Source organism: Gobio gobio (genome assembly GCF_949357685.1).
Source record: "Gobio gobio genome assembly, chromosome: 19".
Classification (NCBI taxonomy): Eukaryota; Metazoa; Chordata; class Actinopteri; order Cypriniformes; family Gobionidae; genus Gobio; species Gobio gobio.
In genome coordinates, this window is record NC_137112.1 from 47,228,230 (window position 1) to 47,247,092 (window position 18,863).

Below are 18,863 nucleotides of genomic sequence, written 5' to 3' on the forward strand. Positions count from 1 at the left end.
AAAATATGACTCAAACTAAATGGCATTTTAGTCAAAAGACTGACTAAAACTAAATCAAAATTTGCTGTCAAAATTAACACTGGTCTGTAAGACTTTTATTTCGTTTTTTTTTTAATTAAATTAATACTTTATTCAGCAAGGATGCATTAAATTGTGTTGAAATCAAGTAGCATTAAATCAAAAGAGACAATTTTATAATGTAAAAAAAAAAATCTATTCAAAAGAATCATGAAAAAAATTCCACATAAAAGCAGGACAACTGTTATCAACAAACATTAACAATTAATTTTATGCAAATAATATGCAAAATACATCCAGTATGTTGTGCTAGCCAAAAATCTTCCATTTTAAAAGAGAGAAATCTTTGAAACCAACCTGCACCCAGTCAGCTAAAAAATTATTGCAATGAATAGTTTGTCTTCACAATATTTAAAAAAAAATATATAGCTTGGCTTCACCTCCTTTTCATCTGATGTCTTCATCGTATATCCCGTTTTATTTATGGAAGTAAAAATGGTTGCGAACACGTTTTGTGTTGACTTGGGAATGGGTGAATGGTTTTATTTTGCAGAATATAAATAAAGAGGTTTGCAGCCCATTCTGCAGCAACTGGCGTAATATGATCTCCTCCACAAAATCATAAGCCTGTTTAACATAAATCATTAATTGAATCCTGACCGGAGCTATTTAATCAGTTAATTCAGCTAAACTGAAGCATCTCCACACAGAGCGAGGAGGATAAGATAACGCAGCCATGTCAAGCTACTTTAATCTACGGTATGGCAGCATTCCCAATTCTACACCCACCGCTACAATGCCTTTGTCTAACCATCGGTGGAGAGAGACCAGAGTAATACAGCACTGGGCTGGACTGGGAAAGATGCTGGTTAATTGAAAGCCCCCCTCCACTCTTCTCTCTTTACAATGGCCCTGTCTGCTTCGATTCATCTGGGCAGAATGAGATTGTGATTGGAAGTGACTAAAGAAAATTACACTAGGTGAGACAAAGGTGCCGGTCTGCCAGAGTGAATCCCGGAAAACAGAACTGGAGGAACTTTTATCCCTTCGAGAGAACCGAGTTAAAAGCTAATCATACTGAAAAACATATTTATTTTCCAGAGTATCTATTTACACTGACTGCAAATAGCCCGCATTGTTGGCAGAGGCTATTTACACTAACTCCGCCCACTAATGTCTGGATGGGAAGGGGCAGACAAAATCACGGAAGACACTGGAATTGTCAACAGTAGCAATGGTGTAGGGGGACGTACGCACGTGGCACAAAGTTTTGCCGCAAATCGACCCGTGTTCGAGTCGGTCTTTTGCCGAACTCGCTATACTCCCTTTTCCCGTCATATATCAAATTGGAAAGTTATCGGAAATTTACACAGTTATTATTTCATCCAACAACACTGAGGTACAAATAGTATTTGCCACTATTTATAAGTATAACATTTAACTACCATTTACACTTAAATAAAATTTAAGAATACTGCTATTTTTACACAGTGTAAATTAGGGATGCACCGAATCCAAATTTTTGGGGTTCGAATCCGAAACTGACTCCCAAATCCTACTCCCATCCTCAGTCCATTATCACAGTAAACACATTAAAGGGGCACTTCAGCGCTGGGAAGATGAATGTGTATTTAAACTGGGTCATTTATGTAGAAGAAATGTGAAATAATTTTTTAAGTTGGCTCCTTCTAGACTGAGAAAAGAAGTCTTTAGATGTAGTCTTTAGACTCCGATGATACAAAATGAAGATATTTGCATCATCAGATGATTTTTTCCAGAAATAAAATGCATAATTCTCTTGTCTCAGGGGGACATGGGGGGGGGGGGGGAGTACCATCATTTGAATATACTACCGGGTTTCTACTGATACAAAGCTTAATGCTGGATCACCTAAGTAACCCTTTAATGAAGTAAACAACGTCCACAGCAGTGTATTTTTCATGTTATTTTAACTGTAAAGAAAGAACAACATAATTCCAGGATGACTGTCCTTCCTTTGCCGTAGCTGAAGTTGCTGCATTTTGGCTGCTGTCTGTAGATTCCCTCATGCACAACTCACATTCTTTCGATGTTTCATACTAGGCCTGTCGCGATTGGTCGATACAATCGACTGTGTCATCGACGCTGTTAATTAGTCAGCATCAATATTTTTATTCAACTGGGTAATTTGGGTACGATATGAAATTGTATTAGTACCGGTACTATAAAAATGACAGCGCTCTAATAAGAGCAGTATTTCTTAATGTGTGTGTGTGTGTGACAGCAGGAGTGAGGACGTGTGTGTGTGTGTGTGAGACAGCAGGAGTGAGGACGTGTGTGTGACAGCAGGAGTGAGGATGTGTGTGTGAGCGTTCACTAAACAATTGAAGCAGAACAGTCCAATATATACGCGCAGCTCAGGGAAAAGAAGGCAACAGAAAAGTGCGGCGCAGCCTGTCTGATCGCGACGCCAGTTTCGCGGATTATTGGGTTTGAATGGTAAAAAATATGTAAAAATGCACGTCCTGTTGAGTATTCGGGTAGACGCAGTGGGATATGTCTTTAGTGAACGTATACAGAGTTGAATGAGAAATCGGGTGTTACAATGAATTTGGTCCGTGCAGCTCTTAAAGGGCCGGACCTCATATTCTGTGTGAAGCAGGGCAGGAACATGCCGGCCAAGTGAGTTTTTAGGGTTTTTTTAACCCTATAACAATGATAAAAATGAATTTTAAGTTCTGTCACATTATTCAATTACTTTTACTGTTTTTTGCCATGGTATCGGTATTGAGATATTTTGGTCTGGTATCGTATCGAAGTCATAATTTTGGTATCGTGACAAACACTATTCTATATAAAACGTATTTGCTGATATTCTCTTTTTTTGTTAAGTTGGTTTACAAATTTGTACCTTTTTAAATTTTTACTTTTACATTTTGTCAAGGGCTTGTTTACATTTATACTTTTTTTATAGTACACTACTGAATGCCAACGTTGCAAGTTAAATTAAATGTTTTTAAGTAAAATTGTTGAAAAATTGTGATAAATTAGTCGATAGATTAATCGACAAATTAGTCGATAGATTAATCGATATAAAAATAGTCGTTAGTGGCAGCCCTATTTCATACGCAAGTGTTTTAACAGCGGCGATGTTGTGTATTGTTTAGGGTCCTTGTCACCACGACACAAATGGACATTGTAAATTGAACATGTAGCTCGACTTGAATCGCCTTCTTTTGACTGAAAGTACTGCCAAACAACACGTTTTCTGCTCACAAGTTCCATTTTCACTTTCTCGAAGCCTTCTGCATTCGAACGGTCCACCTAATAAACACCTTCCCATAATCAACGGCGGCGTCATTGCGTTGACCAGCGGAGGCGTTTAGTTAGTGCTGGGCGGTATACCGGTTCATACCGGTATTTATTTTTGTTATGATATGAATTTTGATGATACCGCAATACCGGTATGTCGCTTAAGCAACGTTCGGAACGCGGCGCAGCGCATCATTGTTTGAGAGGGGACCCATTTCACTGTTGCACTGTAGTGAGAGCAGTCAGAGCACAGCGGAGATCGCATTACAGAATCCGAGATAGCCTCCTATACCCCCATTCACTATTCCCTACGTTATCACTTTATGTGAAGGAGTGAATGAAAACGAGTGCGTGAAGTCGGACAACCGTTGTGTGTACATCGATGTGGGATAGAATGAGTGCACTCAATAACGTCCACTATGGTTTCGGACACCACTACAAAGCGCTGTCCCCTCCAAAGAATGCCCTATTTGAGGTTATAGGGGCTATTTCAGATTTAAACTACACGCGGCGCGCGAGAGAGAGCGGTTTCTGCGCGGAGCGCCGTGATGAGATTAACAACACTCACCACATGGATCATATAGATCAGATACAGACCGGAGCGAGCACGTTTACGTTTTTTATGGACATATTTCATATTGTGCATATAGTGCTCCGTGAACTCAAAGCGTGTATGCGCACATAATTTCATCATGTCCTCAAACGAAATGTGCACTGATTTGGCTACACGGATACAACCATACGTCTGATCACGACCGCGATGGGCAAAAAAGTAACTGCTTTATTCTTTCTGTGTTAAACTGATGTGTCATTTGTTCAGAGAGTGCTCTTAAATGTATTGCAAATATCAGCGTTTCTCCCTCGTTTTGGCAGTTTGTTGTTGTATAGGATTTTTATAACAACAAGATACGATTTTTTAAATGCTTAAGGTGCCCTCAACTCTGTTTTTCTCTCTCTCTGTGGTCATATTTTTACATTCATGTGCCTTTGTCTCTCCATAGCATCATTTTGTGGGGCTTTGCAAACCTATATTAACTCTAGTGTGGAATTTTTCTACAATATTCACCCGTCATGACAGTAAAATAGGGCATTCTAGTCAATCTACTACAGTATTTCCTCTCTCAATCAGTAGAAAATGTGGTTAACACCCGGTCATGCATAGGGTGAAAAATACCGTCATATACCGTGAAACCGATATAATTTAGAAAAATACCGTGATATAAATTTTTGGTCATACCGCCCAGCACTACGTTTAGTGCAAGCCTAGGGTTCGGTGGAAAAAAATTATATGGTTCGGCAAAACCGAACCCCATCAAAAAGCACAATATTGGATCCTGGATTCGGTGCATCCCTAGTGTAAATAGCATCTATTGCTAAGAAAATATGCTATGTGGCATGAACATCCTTTACCAGTAGTTCTAGAGGCAGACAGCTTGTTTTCCCTTCATAGCACGTTCATTATATTGCATTAAAAGTGGTCTGTGATGTAACTTCCAGTGCTTAAGTTTCAGAATCTTGAACTTTGAGTGCAATGGCCCACTCCTGCTACCAACAGCTCCAGGGACTTAAAATGGCACATCATTGAAACTCACCCTGACAAGAGAGCAGTGTGTCCCGGGCTTTCTTCCTCTGGGTATTTGGGCACAATTCTCAAACACACATAAACAAACACTCAAAGAAACTGCTCACAGTCTTTCATCGCATATACATGTACTCACAAAGAACACGTTCACAGTAGCAGGGCTCGATTGGGTCGCTCTGAGCTTCATCGGCTCAAAGCGATGCTCTAGTTTATCCACACACACACACACACACACACACACACATCCTCTGGCAGAAGATCAGATGCTGACCTTGCAGTCAATATGGGGAGCTTCTAAGAGCCGGAAGGATCTTTGACTCTTGGCATCGGGGGAATCACTCGATGATCTTAATCTCAAGACAACAGAAGGCGCTGGAATCAAATACAGCTTGCCACAGAGAATTACAACAATAGAGTGCAAAGTTACCTCTCCCTTAAAGGCATAGTTCATGACAAACCCGTATGTTGTACATAGAGATCTTAGAAGAATAGTTTATGGTAACCACTTCCATATATAGAGAGACCGATAACTATCAGAGGACTACCAACTTGATCCTCAAAAAGAGTTACTGTATCCCTTCAGAACAACTGAGATTTTTATTATATTTACAATATTTTGATGGTGTTTGTTTACTCTTTTGGAGCGTGAAAGATGTGGCCACTGTGTTGTGCAAAGAGCTTCCTTTATTTATTACATCTGGGGTTTCCAACAACAAGAGGATTTCTTTAAAAAGGGAAGATGAAGCTTTAAGACAGTGACATTGCATGAAGTAACTCATAATGAATGCATAAATGAACAAGGTCTAGCCAACTCTCTCGCTCTACAGGAGCAAATATTAAACCTGACATAAATTGGAGCCTCTGACAACAAAATCACTTTGCCATCCTGATTTAAAATAGGATGGAAACATCACATGTCTTCCATTAAGAGATGTTATTAGGATTCTTTTTTTTTTTTTTTGGTGCAAATGAACGTGACAGCTGAAAGCAATCTAGCAGTCATTATGTAAATTAACAAATACTTGCAGGTTTGTTGCTAATTAATGTAGAAAACGTTTGATTTCAATTTGCTTTGCATTTCATGAAACGGAAGGATGAACTCTTGGAAATACACACTAATTATATAATGAAATTATATAATACTATTATATATAATTAACACCTAAGAGAATGGTCATAACACACACATAGGTCAGCAGTTGTGCAGTAAATCTATGAGGACAAAAAGCTCTGGAAAATGTCTATTTTGCCAAAGGCTCAATTGGGTTAAAATGACTGAGGAAAACAGTAGCCGTTATTCTCCAACAGTTAAAGCTGCATTTGCAGAATGATTTGAAGAGTAATAGTCAAATTGAAGGGGCTGATTTCATTATTATATGCAATTAAAGCACTTTGTTGAAATTTATACATGCACTAGCATACGCCAATTATTACGCTATTGAACCATTCAGCATTTTCTTTATATTCTGACAAAGTGATGCAAATACTATTATTTATAACTTAATCTAACTTTAATCGTATCACACATAAAATCATATTTAAATCACAACATTTTCATTATTGGATACTATCCAACAGGCACAGTTACTCTTTCAATATATTAGTTTTCCTACCTATATTTCATGCCAGTTCTCATGCTCTGGTCACTTGAAGAGGGCACGCTCTGGACGGAGAGCTGCCCAAGGCTCCTGGCCACCATTGCCACAGCTTTGAACTTGCTTCGGGTACCACTGCTTGGACTGTTAGCATTTTGTCGATTGAGCCGGTCATCCGTGCTACGGCTCATAGACCGGTGGTCCGTGCAAACGAATGACACCTGCATCCCGTCTCAGAGGATGGACGGTTATCACAGAGAAAATTCAATGGAAGAGCGCAGTCTCCAAAAAACTAGCCAGATCCAGATCCTCTGGAGACTTAAAAGTTTCTCAGTGCAAGGTGTTTTGACTCCTGACTAAGAGGAGGCGAATAACACTGAAGCCTGACTTGCACAACTAGACTGGCAAAGACCCGATAAAGCCGTCTTCAGCGATGCCCGCGAATCCCATTTCATTGCTTCCCCGACCGGCACATGAACTTAAAAGCTCGATTATCAAATAGGCTGCAGCTCAAGACCACCTGCACGGCTCCCATGTCACATACAGTCTCACGTAAGAGGCTTTAAGTCTTAATTTCAACGTTTTTTCCTTTGCATTCGAATCCTTGTTTCAGCTCTGATCAAAGACAGCACATATCCAAACACACTAGCTGGTTTCCTTCTAATCTCAGCTCAGTGCTTCAGATCACTTGGCATTGGCAGCGCACACAAAAAAATGGCCAAACAGACTTCATAAAGCAACAAATAGATGTCTTCTCATGCCTCCCCCTGTGAGCACTGTATCTGTCAGCTGCTGAGATACCTAACATGCATTGGCGCTCCTCCTCCTCCTCCTTAGCGGAGATTAAACTTACAAGTGCATTCAGAGCACAAGACACAAAGAGGCAGAGCATGAGTGAAAGAGTACGAGAGGGTGGGAGGAGCAAACGGGAGCTGAAAGAGAGAGTACAGAAACACAGAATGTGATAGAGAAGGAGAGAAGGTGGGAGGCTCTACAGTGGTATTTTTCTTCATATTTGTACTAATACTTTACAACATTATTTTAAAGCATTTCTTATATTTGCGTCATTTTCATTTCAAGTGGCACAACAGAAGTTTTACTTTCAAAGTAAAAAAAACGCATTCATTTTTTCCAGATGTTTACCAATAACGCACACTTCATTTCAGAAGTTTGTTGTCTGCAAGATTTTTTGTTTTTGTAAGAAGTCTCCTATGCTCACCTTACCAAAAATACAGTAAAATAAATATTTTAAAATAATCATTTTCTATTTAAAGGGGTCCTATAATAATACCCCTATTTACAAGATGTCAAATAAGTCTATGGTGTCCTCAGAGTGTGTGTGAAGTTTTAGCTCACAGATCATTTATTATAGCATGTTAAAATTCTCACTTTTTGAGGGCGAGCAAAAACGTGCCGTTTTTGTGTGTCCCTTTAAATGCAAATGAGCTGCAGCTCCACGCCCCCTTTCAGGAAGAGGGCGGGGCTTCAGGAGCTCGTGTTAGCAGCTCTGATTACCTCACGCAGACACACTGAAAATTTCAAACTGTTCAGCCTTTTATGTTCAAACCAGACAATGATAGAGACTCGTGTAGAATGAGATATTTCTGAATGATTTAACAATCTTCATGTCATAGATTAGCATGTTCTGTCATGATAATCTACAAACCGCTCATGTGGAAACTGTTGTGAGGTGCAGAGAGCCAGAGAATATCTGCTGCATGAAGAGAGGACAGGTATAGTTTAGTTTAATTACGGCTATAACTTATGCTGTCATCTTGCTTTTATAACATGCTATTGCCTTGTGTTCGTACTGTATCGCAATAAATGTGAAAAGACGGATGCGACAGCTTGAGCAGAGTCTCAAATATGCTCCACTACAACAACTCTTCCTCATCCCCTTTGCTGTGTGTTCCCGGGGGCGGGGTTTATGTAAATTAAGGTTAGTGATGTCACAAACCCAGGAAGAAGCTTGTTGTAGTCCCCACCAGCCGTTTGTTGTAGTCCTTAAAAAGTGATTTCTGTAAAAGTAAATATCTCCCTTTGCTTTGAACTTTGAGCGTTGTAACTTTGCAGATGTTGTTAATGCTCAAACAGCGACATTACACACTCACTAAAGTTAAAAAAGTCATAATCAAGGATCCCTTAAGGGAAGCCATTTATAGTCAGTGTAAATGTAGTTATCATGTCAATCGACCTCACTAAATTGAAACTGAAAAAAAAAAAAGAACAAAAAGATTGAAAGCAAGAACAGCAGGTTTATTTGCACAGCTTGCAGCTGATGCCACCGTAGAGGCTTGTGTGTTATTAGGTGTCCACTCGGACTTCAAGCTGTTGACAATTAACAAGAGAATAAAGGAGCTGAGTCCTGGTGAAGGCAAAAACAATTTCGCCCTGTGCACGGCAGGATCTTTCATACATGCATGCAGTGCAGGCATGTGTAAAATATTCATTATGCAACTTGATCTGTCTGAATGTGTATCAAAGCCAGGGGAGGCTGGAGCACATTACAGTGAAACGCTAAATCATTATAGTTCACCTGCCTGCCTTCCTGTCAGACATTAGATGCACACAGGGGAATACGTTAGCCAAACTATTATCTCCAATTCGGGACAGCTATCTTAACCCTTTAAAACGTGGGAGGAATTTCATGCATCTCAAAACTTTTGAAAGTGTGGATTAGTTGTCCAATTATGTCGGTATCAGCAGTAAAGACAGGAAGCACACGGCAGCAACCAATTAGCTGTGTTATGGAAATCAATGTGGACAGGAACGACACAGGATGCTGGAAAATAATATTGGCAGAGCAGGGAAATTTAGTGGTAATTGTGAGTGGGCACAGGAATGGATAAAGTGCATGCTGATGGTGCACATTGTTATAGTAATAAAATAATGAAGTATATCCAGACCTGCCAACAGTGTGTTAATTGAGGAAAATGACCCGCCATAAATAGTTCTTACTTTATTTTGCATTACTTTTTTATACAAAAATATTTATGTCATGAAATGTAGCAGTTTTTTAAAATCACACATGTATGACAACCAGGTAGTTTTGTCACGTAGAGCATCATATAAATAGGAGATTTCTTCAGTAAAAATATATATCACAAAAACACTGTTCCACATATTTCCATTTTGGTGGCTTAATGCCAGGAATTGTATATCACCATATGGAGGGATAGTTGAAAAATCTGTCATTTGTTCTACATGTTGTTCCAAAGATGTAGAACACAAACAGATATTCTGAAGGATGATTTGCTCATTCAGTGAAAGTAAATGGGGTAAAAAAAGATGCACAGATATTTTGATTAGAAAACCGTTTTCTATTTAAAAGGATAGTTATTCCAGAACTGAAAATTCTGTCATTCACTTACCCTCATGTTGCTACAAACTGTAAGACTTTCTTTCCTCGGTGGTGCATTAGAGAAGATATTTTGAGAAATGTTTTCTTGTCCATACACTGGACATCAATGGGCTACAATGACGATTGGTTCCCAATGTTTTTTGAAATATTTTACATTTTCGAAAGGCATGGGGAAAAATGTATACCGTTTTGGAACGACGAGTAAACGATGGTCAAATTTGAACTATCCCTTTAATTCTCAGATCTTTCTTACAATTTGACTTAACCAAGTAATGTTGCAGATCCCAAAAAAAGTTATCAGCCAAATGGAGAGTCAGTTATGAACTGAACCTTTAATTTTACCTGCTCAAAGAAAACACACTTCTTGAATGTATCAAACAAAACTCAAGTCTGGGTACAGAAGACAACTGGAGCATTTAGAACAAATAGAAAATACTGAAAGCCACTTCAGGAGGTGGTCTGGGCCGCATTACAGTCAAAACTAAAGTCTAAATCATCTGGTTGTTGAAACCACATATGTAAATTTTACTCCTCGCAACAATGCTAAAAAATAAATAATGCGAGAGCGTGTTATGCACTATATGACGTGTTATAGTCAGATATGCAGCGCTACTGAAGTTGAGTATCTCGGCTGAGTATCTCTTCATCAAGTGAACGCACAAACTACTGAAAGTAAAGTCATAGGTGCCCAACATATAATCATCTTCATTAAAAGTAAAGAAACTGAATGATCTGACCAGTGCTGTTGCCGCGCTCGCTCCTATTGCAGCCTTTGATTTCTAATTTCAAAATCAAAGACAGCAATAGGAGAGCGCGTGGCTCAATGATGATTATTAAAAAGCAGCTCATCTGTTGTTTTCGGTGACGTGAACTCCATTAAATCTGCATATAGTGCAGGAATTGAAGATCGGATTTATATCCATTTTGCGGAGATACATTTATGTGCCCAAGTGTAAATTAAATCGTTTTGATAAATCTTTGATTTACACACAGCGCGTGTGTTCTCCAGGTCCTGCTTACCAGATTGTTCATAAAAGCCGAAATGTGCCCAGATGTCGTCTTGTAAAGTAGTTGGAGCATTTTAATTACTCACACTCGCCTCCCTCTGCCATTGTATGCTACCGCAACAACGCACGTATGTGACAAATGACGTCAGAAATAATCAGCACATTTTAATCTGTTATGGTCTTATTACTGAACTATTACTGACTGTACTTTCAGCCAGTCAGCTTGGTCTGTGAGAGGTGCTAGTGAGTGGAACAGATTACTAGATGAAATTAGACAGGCAATTACTTTTAAAGCTTTTACTAAACAGTTAAAAAAATGGCTGATTGACACATATAGCTGTCAACACTAAGACTTGAACCTGTCTCTTTGTAAAAACAATTTGTTTTTGTTTTTATAGGCTGAATGTCCTGTGTTTTTTCATGGTTGTTTTAGCGGTGTGTTTTGTGTATTTGTCATTTGCCAGTAATGTTTTTTAGATTTGTTTTGTGTTGTTACTAATTATGTATATTAGTGTCATATTTTTGCTCTTTTAACATCTTGGCCAGGGGACTACAGATGAAAAATAGCCTTTTGGCTAATTCTGGCTTTTTTACTCATGTTTGTTCATGTGTTTTTATGAAATTGTATTGTCCCCTTACAAATACATTAATCTAATCTAATCTAATCTAATCTAACTGATACCAAATCGTGCTCGTCTGCATCGCAATGCATCAAAGAAACGATTAATTTCGACACCCCTATCGGCGAATGTTTATTTTGGACTTAGATACTAATCCTTAGTCCATTTGCATTTGAATTATAATCAAGTACATGCGTAGATATGCAAGTGGAGGTAGACAGGAGCGTCTCTATCAGCAGACCAGCAAACTGTCCAATCTTTGTGTAACACAACCATTCCAAGTGGCTAATGCAAACATCTAGATCGGTTATGAGTCTTTTTAAATATTGCTCTGTATCCATGGCTCCAGTTAAACGGTGATGGATTGGGGCAAGCGGGCAGTGGGAGGCGAACATGCCACACTTGTTCAAACTCAGCCGGCAATTTTGTCACCCGTATGAAACCCTGGCCGATGCAGAACCCGTCAAGTGGAGCGAGAGGCTTTGTCTGCGTCAGCTCCTCTCACAATCAAACAGCAGGGTCACCAAACTTTGTGCGATGCATTTGTGCCCGCGGGTGCTTTTTTAACATAATATACCATTTATTTACAGGCCTGATGATTTAAAAAGTGGCTTACATCCAGAACACACACACACACACACACACACACACGTGTGACCGTGTTGGAAAGCCGATGCCTGATTTCGGCACGTCAGGAGCTGTGACACAATAATGACACAAAGCATAACAGGCCGAACAAACCCAAGGGTCTGGTTTAATCATATTGTGTATCTGCACGTACTAGGGATGCAACAATACAGTTAGTCCATGGTTCAATACATACCTCGGTTTTTAACCACGGTTTTCGGTTCGGTTCGGTTCTGATGGCTTGTCACATCAGTTTTTGTTATTCTATTCTTAGGCGACAGGAACTGCAAGAGGTTAAAGAGAAAAAAAGACTTTTTATTGCAATACTCTTTCTTTATTTTACTTAAAAGAATTGAAAACCCTTACTTAAACTTAAAACTTTACTTTAAAAAAAAACCTTGTACACATTCCTAGTGTGTTGGATAATATAAAATAAATATATATAAAGATTTACACTGGCAGCTCAGAGCTGTACAGCAGCATTTAAGAATGAAATTGAATGAATAAATGTAAAAATAAAACACTACATAGACTTCACTATAAAATATACACTGATTCTTAGCTACTGTATTAGTTTTTCAGTCAAGAGCAGTGAGTGATTTTCTCTCTTTTGTTGTTGTATTAACATTAAAGCGATATTTCACTCAAAACTGAAAATTATGTCATCGAATGAAACCGGCAAGGCTTTAAAACGCATGCAAATAATGAACTTTCATGATTGTGAATAACTCTAGTGTTCCGTGAGTATAACTCTACCACTAACTTGTGATGTGAATGAATGTCGCGTTGTTCAGTATTGGGATGGAGGCAAATTATAGAATTTGTAGGAAAATAATTAATTAAATGCGAAACCGAAAAAAACGCAATTCACAAGCGCATATTGAACCGTGAATACCGTATCGAACGGTTCAATATTATATTGAGAATTGTGGCATCCCTATAAAATACCATTTATTTACAGGCCTGATGATTTAAAAAGTGGCTTACATCCAGAACACACACACACACACACACACGTGTGACCATGTTGGAAAGCCGATGCCTGATTTCGGCACGTCAGGAGCTGTGACACAATAATGACACAAAGCATAACAGGCCGAACAAACCCAAGGGTCTGGTTTAATCATATTGTGTATCTGCACGTACAGTATCAAAGTGAAACCCACACCACTGTCACACAACCCTCTGCAGATTAGCGGAGCCATCTGGGAAGCGGCTCGCTTTAAGTACATGTATTTTGACCTGTGTGTGGGTTCTAGTTGCCAAGTAACAAACGATTCATAACCATCATGCCTCAGTAAGCACATCGATTCATCGGGCTGGCTGATATTGGTTCATGATTTGGTCAAATGTAATAATGGGAGATCAATGAACGCCTGTGACGTGCAAGACGCCAATGAAATGATGCGGAGCGCTTGATCAATACAACATGGAAATGATGTATAGTGCCATTTTGCTGATTTAGAAACCTATAAGTCTTCTTCCCACACTGACTGGCCACAGTCCTTGTGAATTTGAGAAGGCGGATGTGCGATCTCTATGGCAACTGAAGTTTTCATCCACACAATGTCCAACGATGACTTTCTGGGCCAGATTCAATGGATATTTTCAAAATAGGTGTGTGAAAAGGCCAAAAACAACAGGTCCTGCTGCAAGGTTAGCTTGTTTTAAGGATGTGAAGATATTTATTCTGGAAAACAAGAGACATTTATTGAGATAATTAATATCATGCTGTGTGTTGAGATTTTTTAAACTAGAAAAGAAGACATTTATACTGATTAAAAAAAGTATTTTGTATTTTCAAGATTAATAATAAACGTTTCTTGAGCATCAAATCCTTTCAATTCCATTAATCAGGGGAGCGCTAGAGCGGCTGTAGCACTGGTATCCATAAACCGGACTGTTTAAACCTCACTATTATTTCAACATGATGGACACCAGAACAGGCGGGGGAAAGCAAATGGGAAATCATTTTATGCCGTGAATTTCAGTTTATTCTTCATTCTTAACTACTTTTGCCTTACGTACCTAATGATAAAAATAAGTTCCCATTAAATACGATACTTAATCGTGAATAACGGAAGTGCTTTTATATATAAATAACATCAACAAAGGCTATTTGAAACTAAATTAAGGATCAATAAATAAACACTGAAACAAAAAATGTACTTGCCGACCCCTGATATACACTCACCTAAAGGATTATTAGGAACACCTGTTCAATTTCTCATTAATGCAATTATCTAATCAACCAATCACATGGCAGTTGCTTCAATGCATTTAGGGGTGTGGTCCTGGTCAAGACAATCTCCTGAACTCCACACTGAATGTCGGAATGGGAAAGAAAGGTTATTTAAGCAATTTTGAGTGTGGCATGGTTGTTGGTGGAGTATTTCACAATCTGCTCAGTTACTGGGATTTTCACGCACAACCATTTCTAGGGTTTACAAAGAATGGTGTGAAAAGGGAAAAACATCCTGTGGGCGAAAATGCCTTGTTGATGCTAGAGGTCAGAGGAGAATGGGCCAACTGAGGTATGCAGCAAAGCATTTGTGAAGCCACAACACACACAACCTTGAGGCGGATGGGCTACAACAGCAGAAGACCCCACCGGGTACCACTCATCTCCACTACAAATAGGAAAAAGAGGTGACAATTTGCACAAGCTCACCAAAATTGGACAGTTGAAGACCGGAAAAATGTTGCCTGGTCTGATGAGTCTGGATTTCTGTTGAGACATTCAGATGGTAGAGTCAGAATTTGGCGTAAACAGAATGAGAACATGGATCCATCATGCCTTGTTACCACTGTGCAGGCTGGTGGTGGTGGTGTAATGGTGTGGGGGATGTTTTCTTGGCACACTTTAGGCCCCTTAGTGCCAATTGGGCATCGTTTAAATGCCACGGCCTACCTGAGCATTGTTTCTGACCATGTCCATCCCTTTATGACCACCATGTCCCCATCCTCTGATGGCTACTTCCAGCAGGATAATGCACCGTCACAAAGCTCCAATCATTTCAAATTGGTTTCTTGAACATGACAATGAGTTCACTGGACTAAAATGGCCCCCACAGTCACCAGATCTCAACCCAATAGAGCATCTTTGGGATGTGGTGGAACGGGAGCTTCGTGCCCTGGATGTGCATCCCACAAATCTCCATCAACTGCAAGATGCTCTCCTATCAATATGGCCAACATTTCTAAAGAATGCTTTCAGCACCTTGTTGAATCAATGCCACGTAGAATTAAGGCAGTTCTGAAGGCGAAAGTGGGTCATACACAGTATTAGTATGTGTTCCTAATAATCCTTTAGGTGAGTGTATATACAGTATATATTTATATATATCATAATGCAAAATTCCTTTTAATGCAGTATGTCTCTTGTATGTAATCCTTTAGGTGAGTGTATACATACAGTATATGCTGCTTCTAATGGAAGGCATTAAAACAGCAACTGATCACGACATTGAATGTTTTCCATCATCACTGATGGCTAAGCGGTCTCCTGTGGAACGCCCAAATGCTTTCTGATTAGACTGAACCAAAGCAGCTGAGCAAAACAGACATTTCAAGAACAGAAAGCCCATTTAAAAAAATAAATAAATCAAGATATGCCTGTTGAAATCAAGGATCTATGTGTCATTTTGTTGAACCTGGCAGTAATTGGATGCTTTGGTGTGACACTGAAGTATTCCCTGATGGAGTATTCCAATATCCAACAAACACTTGATTCTCCGGAGAGACCTGGAGATGGAGGCTTGCCAGTTGTTGGCAAGCAAAACCACATATCAAAACACACTAACGAACACACACGCTGACTCTCGTGAACTGAAAACGCCATTATGCAAATCATGCTAATCATGCTTAACTAACAGCTGCTGCGCACACAGCTGTGCTACACACCCCTGTGATGGAGAGAACGCATTAAAGCAGCTCAACTGTGCTAAGAAAGACCAGGACAGCAACCTGTGTGTGGCTCCAGATGGATGCAGATCGCATGCCTTAATAACATATGCAGATCAGGAAACCAAAACAATCGGATTTCTGTTATAATACTGAACACTGTTGCTATGAATTCTCCTGATGTCACCATGGTAACATTATCGAGCTGTTAAACGGTAACACTTCTCTTCTTTGTTAGAATGAGTTAAAAACTATATTAATATTGTATAATTTTATACTTTTTCCCCATCAAAAGTGAATTTACAGATTAGTTAAATTATAACCGTATAATCTGCAAATATTTTTGCTAATAAAAAAATACTAATTATATTTCAATAAGAGCCCAAATAATTATTTTTGATATCAAAATGCCACAAATTCTGTTAGTTGACTTTAATTTTTATTGAAAGTTTATGTTCTACTTAGTATCACAAAATAACCACAAATAAAAGCCATTTTAAGACGTATTCTATGTAATCTTTATAAGATTTTAACAGTTGAAAGACTGAAAATGTTTTAATGGTTTATTATTTACTTGCAACACCTTTGACTGATTTTTATTCATTTGTAAATATGTTCAGAGCGTTCATCCTAATGCATTTTAAATAAGTATAATACAGTTTAGTGTTAAATTATTATTTTCAGCATTTTCAGTGTTAAACTATTACAAAGTCAACTTGGATTTTGGGGGTATTTGCAGGATTTTATTGGCAACTTTAGTTGCCAGGTAAATTATGTATTTTGGTGAAATCACCAAAAATTGCTGTAAAATAAACTACAAGTTTAATTCAATGTTACTGTAAAAACCCCTACAAATTACTGTATTTCACATACAACAATTAACTGTAAATTGCTTTACATTATTATACTGTAATCAATTTTACAGTAATTAACAAGATTTATACAGGATTTTTATAGCAACTTTTTTGCCAGTACATTTTTTACAGTGTACATTTACATTTATAAACCAGTATATAAGATAAAATATGAAAAATATATATTTTTAAATATTTAAATACATTTTGTACGCATTTAAAAAAAAATATATGTATTTTGTAAATAAGTAAAAAAGCATATTGTTAAAAGTCTGACAAAATAAAGAGACATTATATATGCAGTTTACTGTGGTGGACAAACATATCACTGGATTGGGAACAGGGAATATTATATGGTTGGAAGACCATTAAGAAGTGGACTAAGCTACAAAATAAAAATTTTCTTCAACAGCTTCTTGTGCTGGACTCCCTAAATTCAACAGTGATATCCGAAACATAAAAACACTTTTGACATAAAAATAGCCGTCCATTGAATTCTTGGGCACATGGAATAAAAGGCACTGACGCTAAAGATCAGGGGTCTCACTAATAAAACTTTGCGTAGATTTCGTCCTAAAAGTGTACGTACGCACAAAAGCTAGATTTTGCGTACGCGCAAAAAAATTCAGATTTATAAAACCATGTGTACGTCAGAACCTTCGCAAAAATCCCTTTATAAATCACAGCCAGCAGAAGATTGTGCGTACGTGCATCTCCACCCTGTCTCCTCCCTCAAATATAGCATTGTAAGCTATATATGAAGCTTACAACGCCTAGTTTTACTATGCATAACCTCATCTGCATATTATTTGCATGCATATTACCATCCACGTGTTGAACACTGTCAAAAGACATTGAAAAATATTAGATACGGACTATAAATTACATTTGTGCCTTACACAGTACATTGCTGACAATCATCAAATATCCTTTTTATGTTTTAGAATAAATATATCAAAATATCCATGAAAACAAAATTGTATAAAATACTTCTCAGATATTCTTTTTTTTTTAGTTAAGTTAAGTTAAGTTTATTCATTCATTTCCACGGGCCAAATGTTATTTTAATTCGAAATATTTAGTTAATTTTAAACCCTTCAACTCAAATTCATGCAGTTTTGCAGATAATGTGAACATATAGGATGTTTAGGCCATTTTAATTTAAACAGATAGGCCTACTTATTTATTGCAGTGTGAATACAATCACCTGACTCGGAGCGTCACTGACAATGTATTTAAAAAAAGGAAACGGGCAAATCTTAATTTTTTTCTTCAAGTTGTATCCTTCAAAAACAGTGGTATTTTTCGATAATTATATCGAAGTAAGTGTGCATCACTGATCATCGTTCTCGCTAAAACATATTTTGTCATAACATGAGATCTGCAGTTTAGTTTAAAGAGGAATTAGCCTATATTTAATCCTTGCTGTCATTAAAACAGCGTGTCACAGGAAAACTGATCAAAAGTAGCACCTCCACATGTCTATCTAAATTAATATAATTTTTGTTTAAATTCTGTGTCATTTCAGTGCATATCGCCATTAATGAAACTGGAACATTAATGTAATTGTGTATATCAAAATGAAAACCGAGATTTAAATTGTTCTTACTTCATTACTTTTCTCACTCTAGTAAAAGAGTTTGTACGCATGGGTCAGAGTTTGCGTGCAGGTGCGCACATTTTCCCGTCAAGTTTGTTTTTCATAAATCACATCTTATGCATCAGAAGTAGCATATGCCTCTTTCAGGGCCTGTTTTGTGCGTACGCAAGGGTTATAAATGAGACCCCTGGATGGTTTTCCTCAAACAAACGCTTTACTTCACCTCCCTTCACAAACTCACGTCAGTAGGGACAGACGCGAACACACTTCACATCAGATTCACTTCCATGTCTCTGCTTCAGCCAAGAAAACACCTGATTCTAGAACATATGCATCTGTTACTGTCCTGACCTCAGATAACTCTATATATATTATTTAAGGCTTCCTAAAAATAACCAGCTGACA

General features: G+C 38.1%; 1 protein-coding gene across 7 annotated transcripts in view; it reads right to left on the bottom strand.

Annotated features, from left to right (window-relative positions):
- Positions 1-18,863, bottom strand: part of kcnab2a (potassium voltage-gated channel subfamily A regulatory beta subunit 2a) — a gene marked incomplete at its 5' end in the record, with an annotated part of 203,954 nt that overhangs the window by 63,217 nt on the left and 121,874 nt on the right. The window contains one exon of one of the 7 annotated variants that reach the window (XM_079844308.1): positions 6,505-7,313. The exons of the other annotated variants lie outside the window; for them this stretch is intronic. Coding sequence (XP_079700434.1) covers positions 6,505-6,713 — 209 coding nt within the window. Of the gene's footprint in view, positions 1-6,504; positions 7,314-18,863 lie in introns of those variants that run through there. 7 annotated transcript variants of the gene reach the window in all.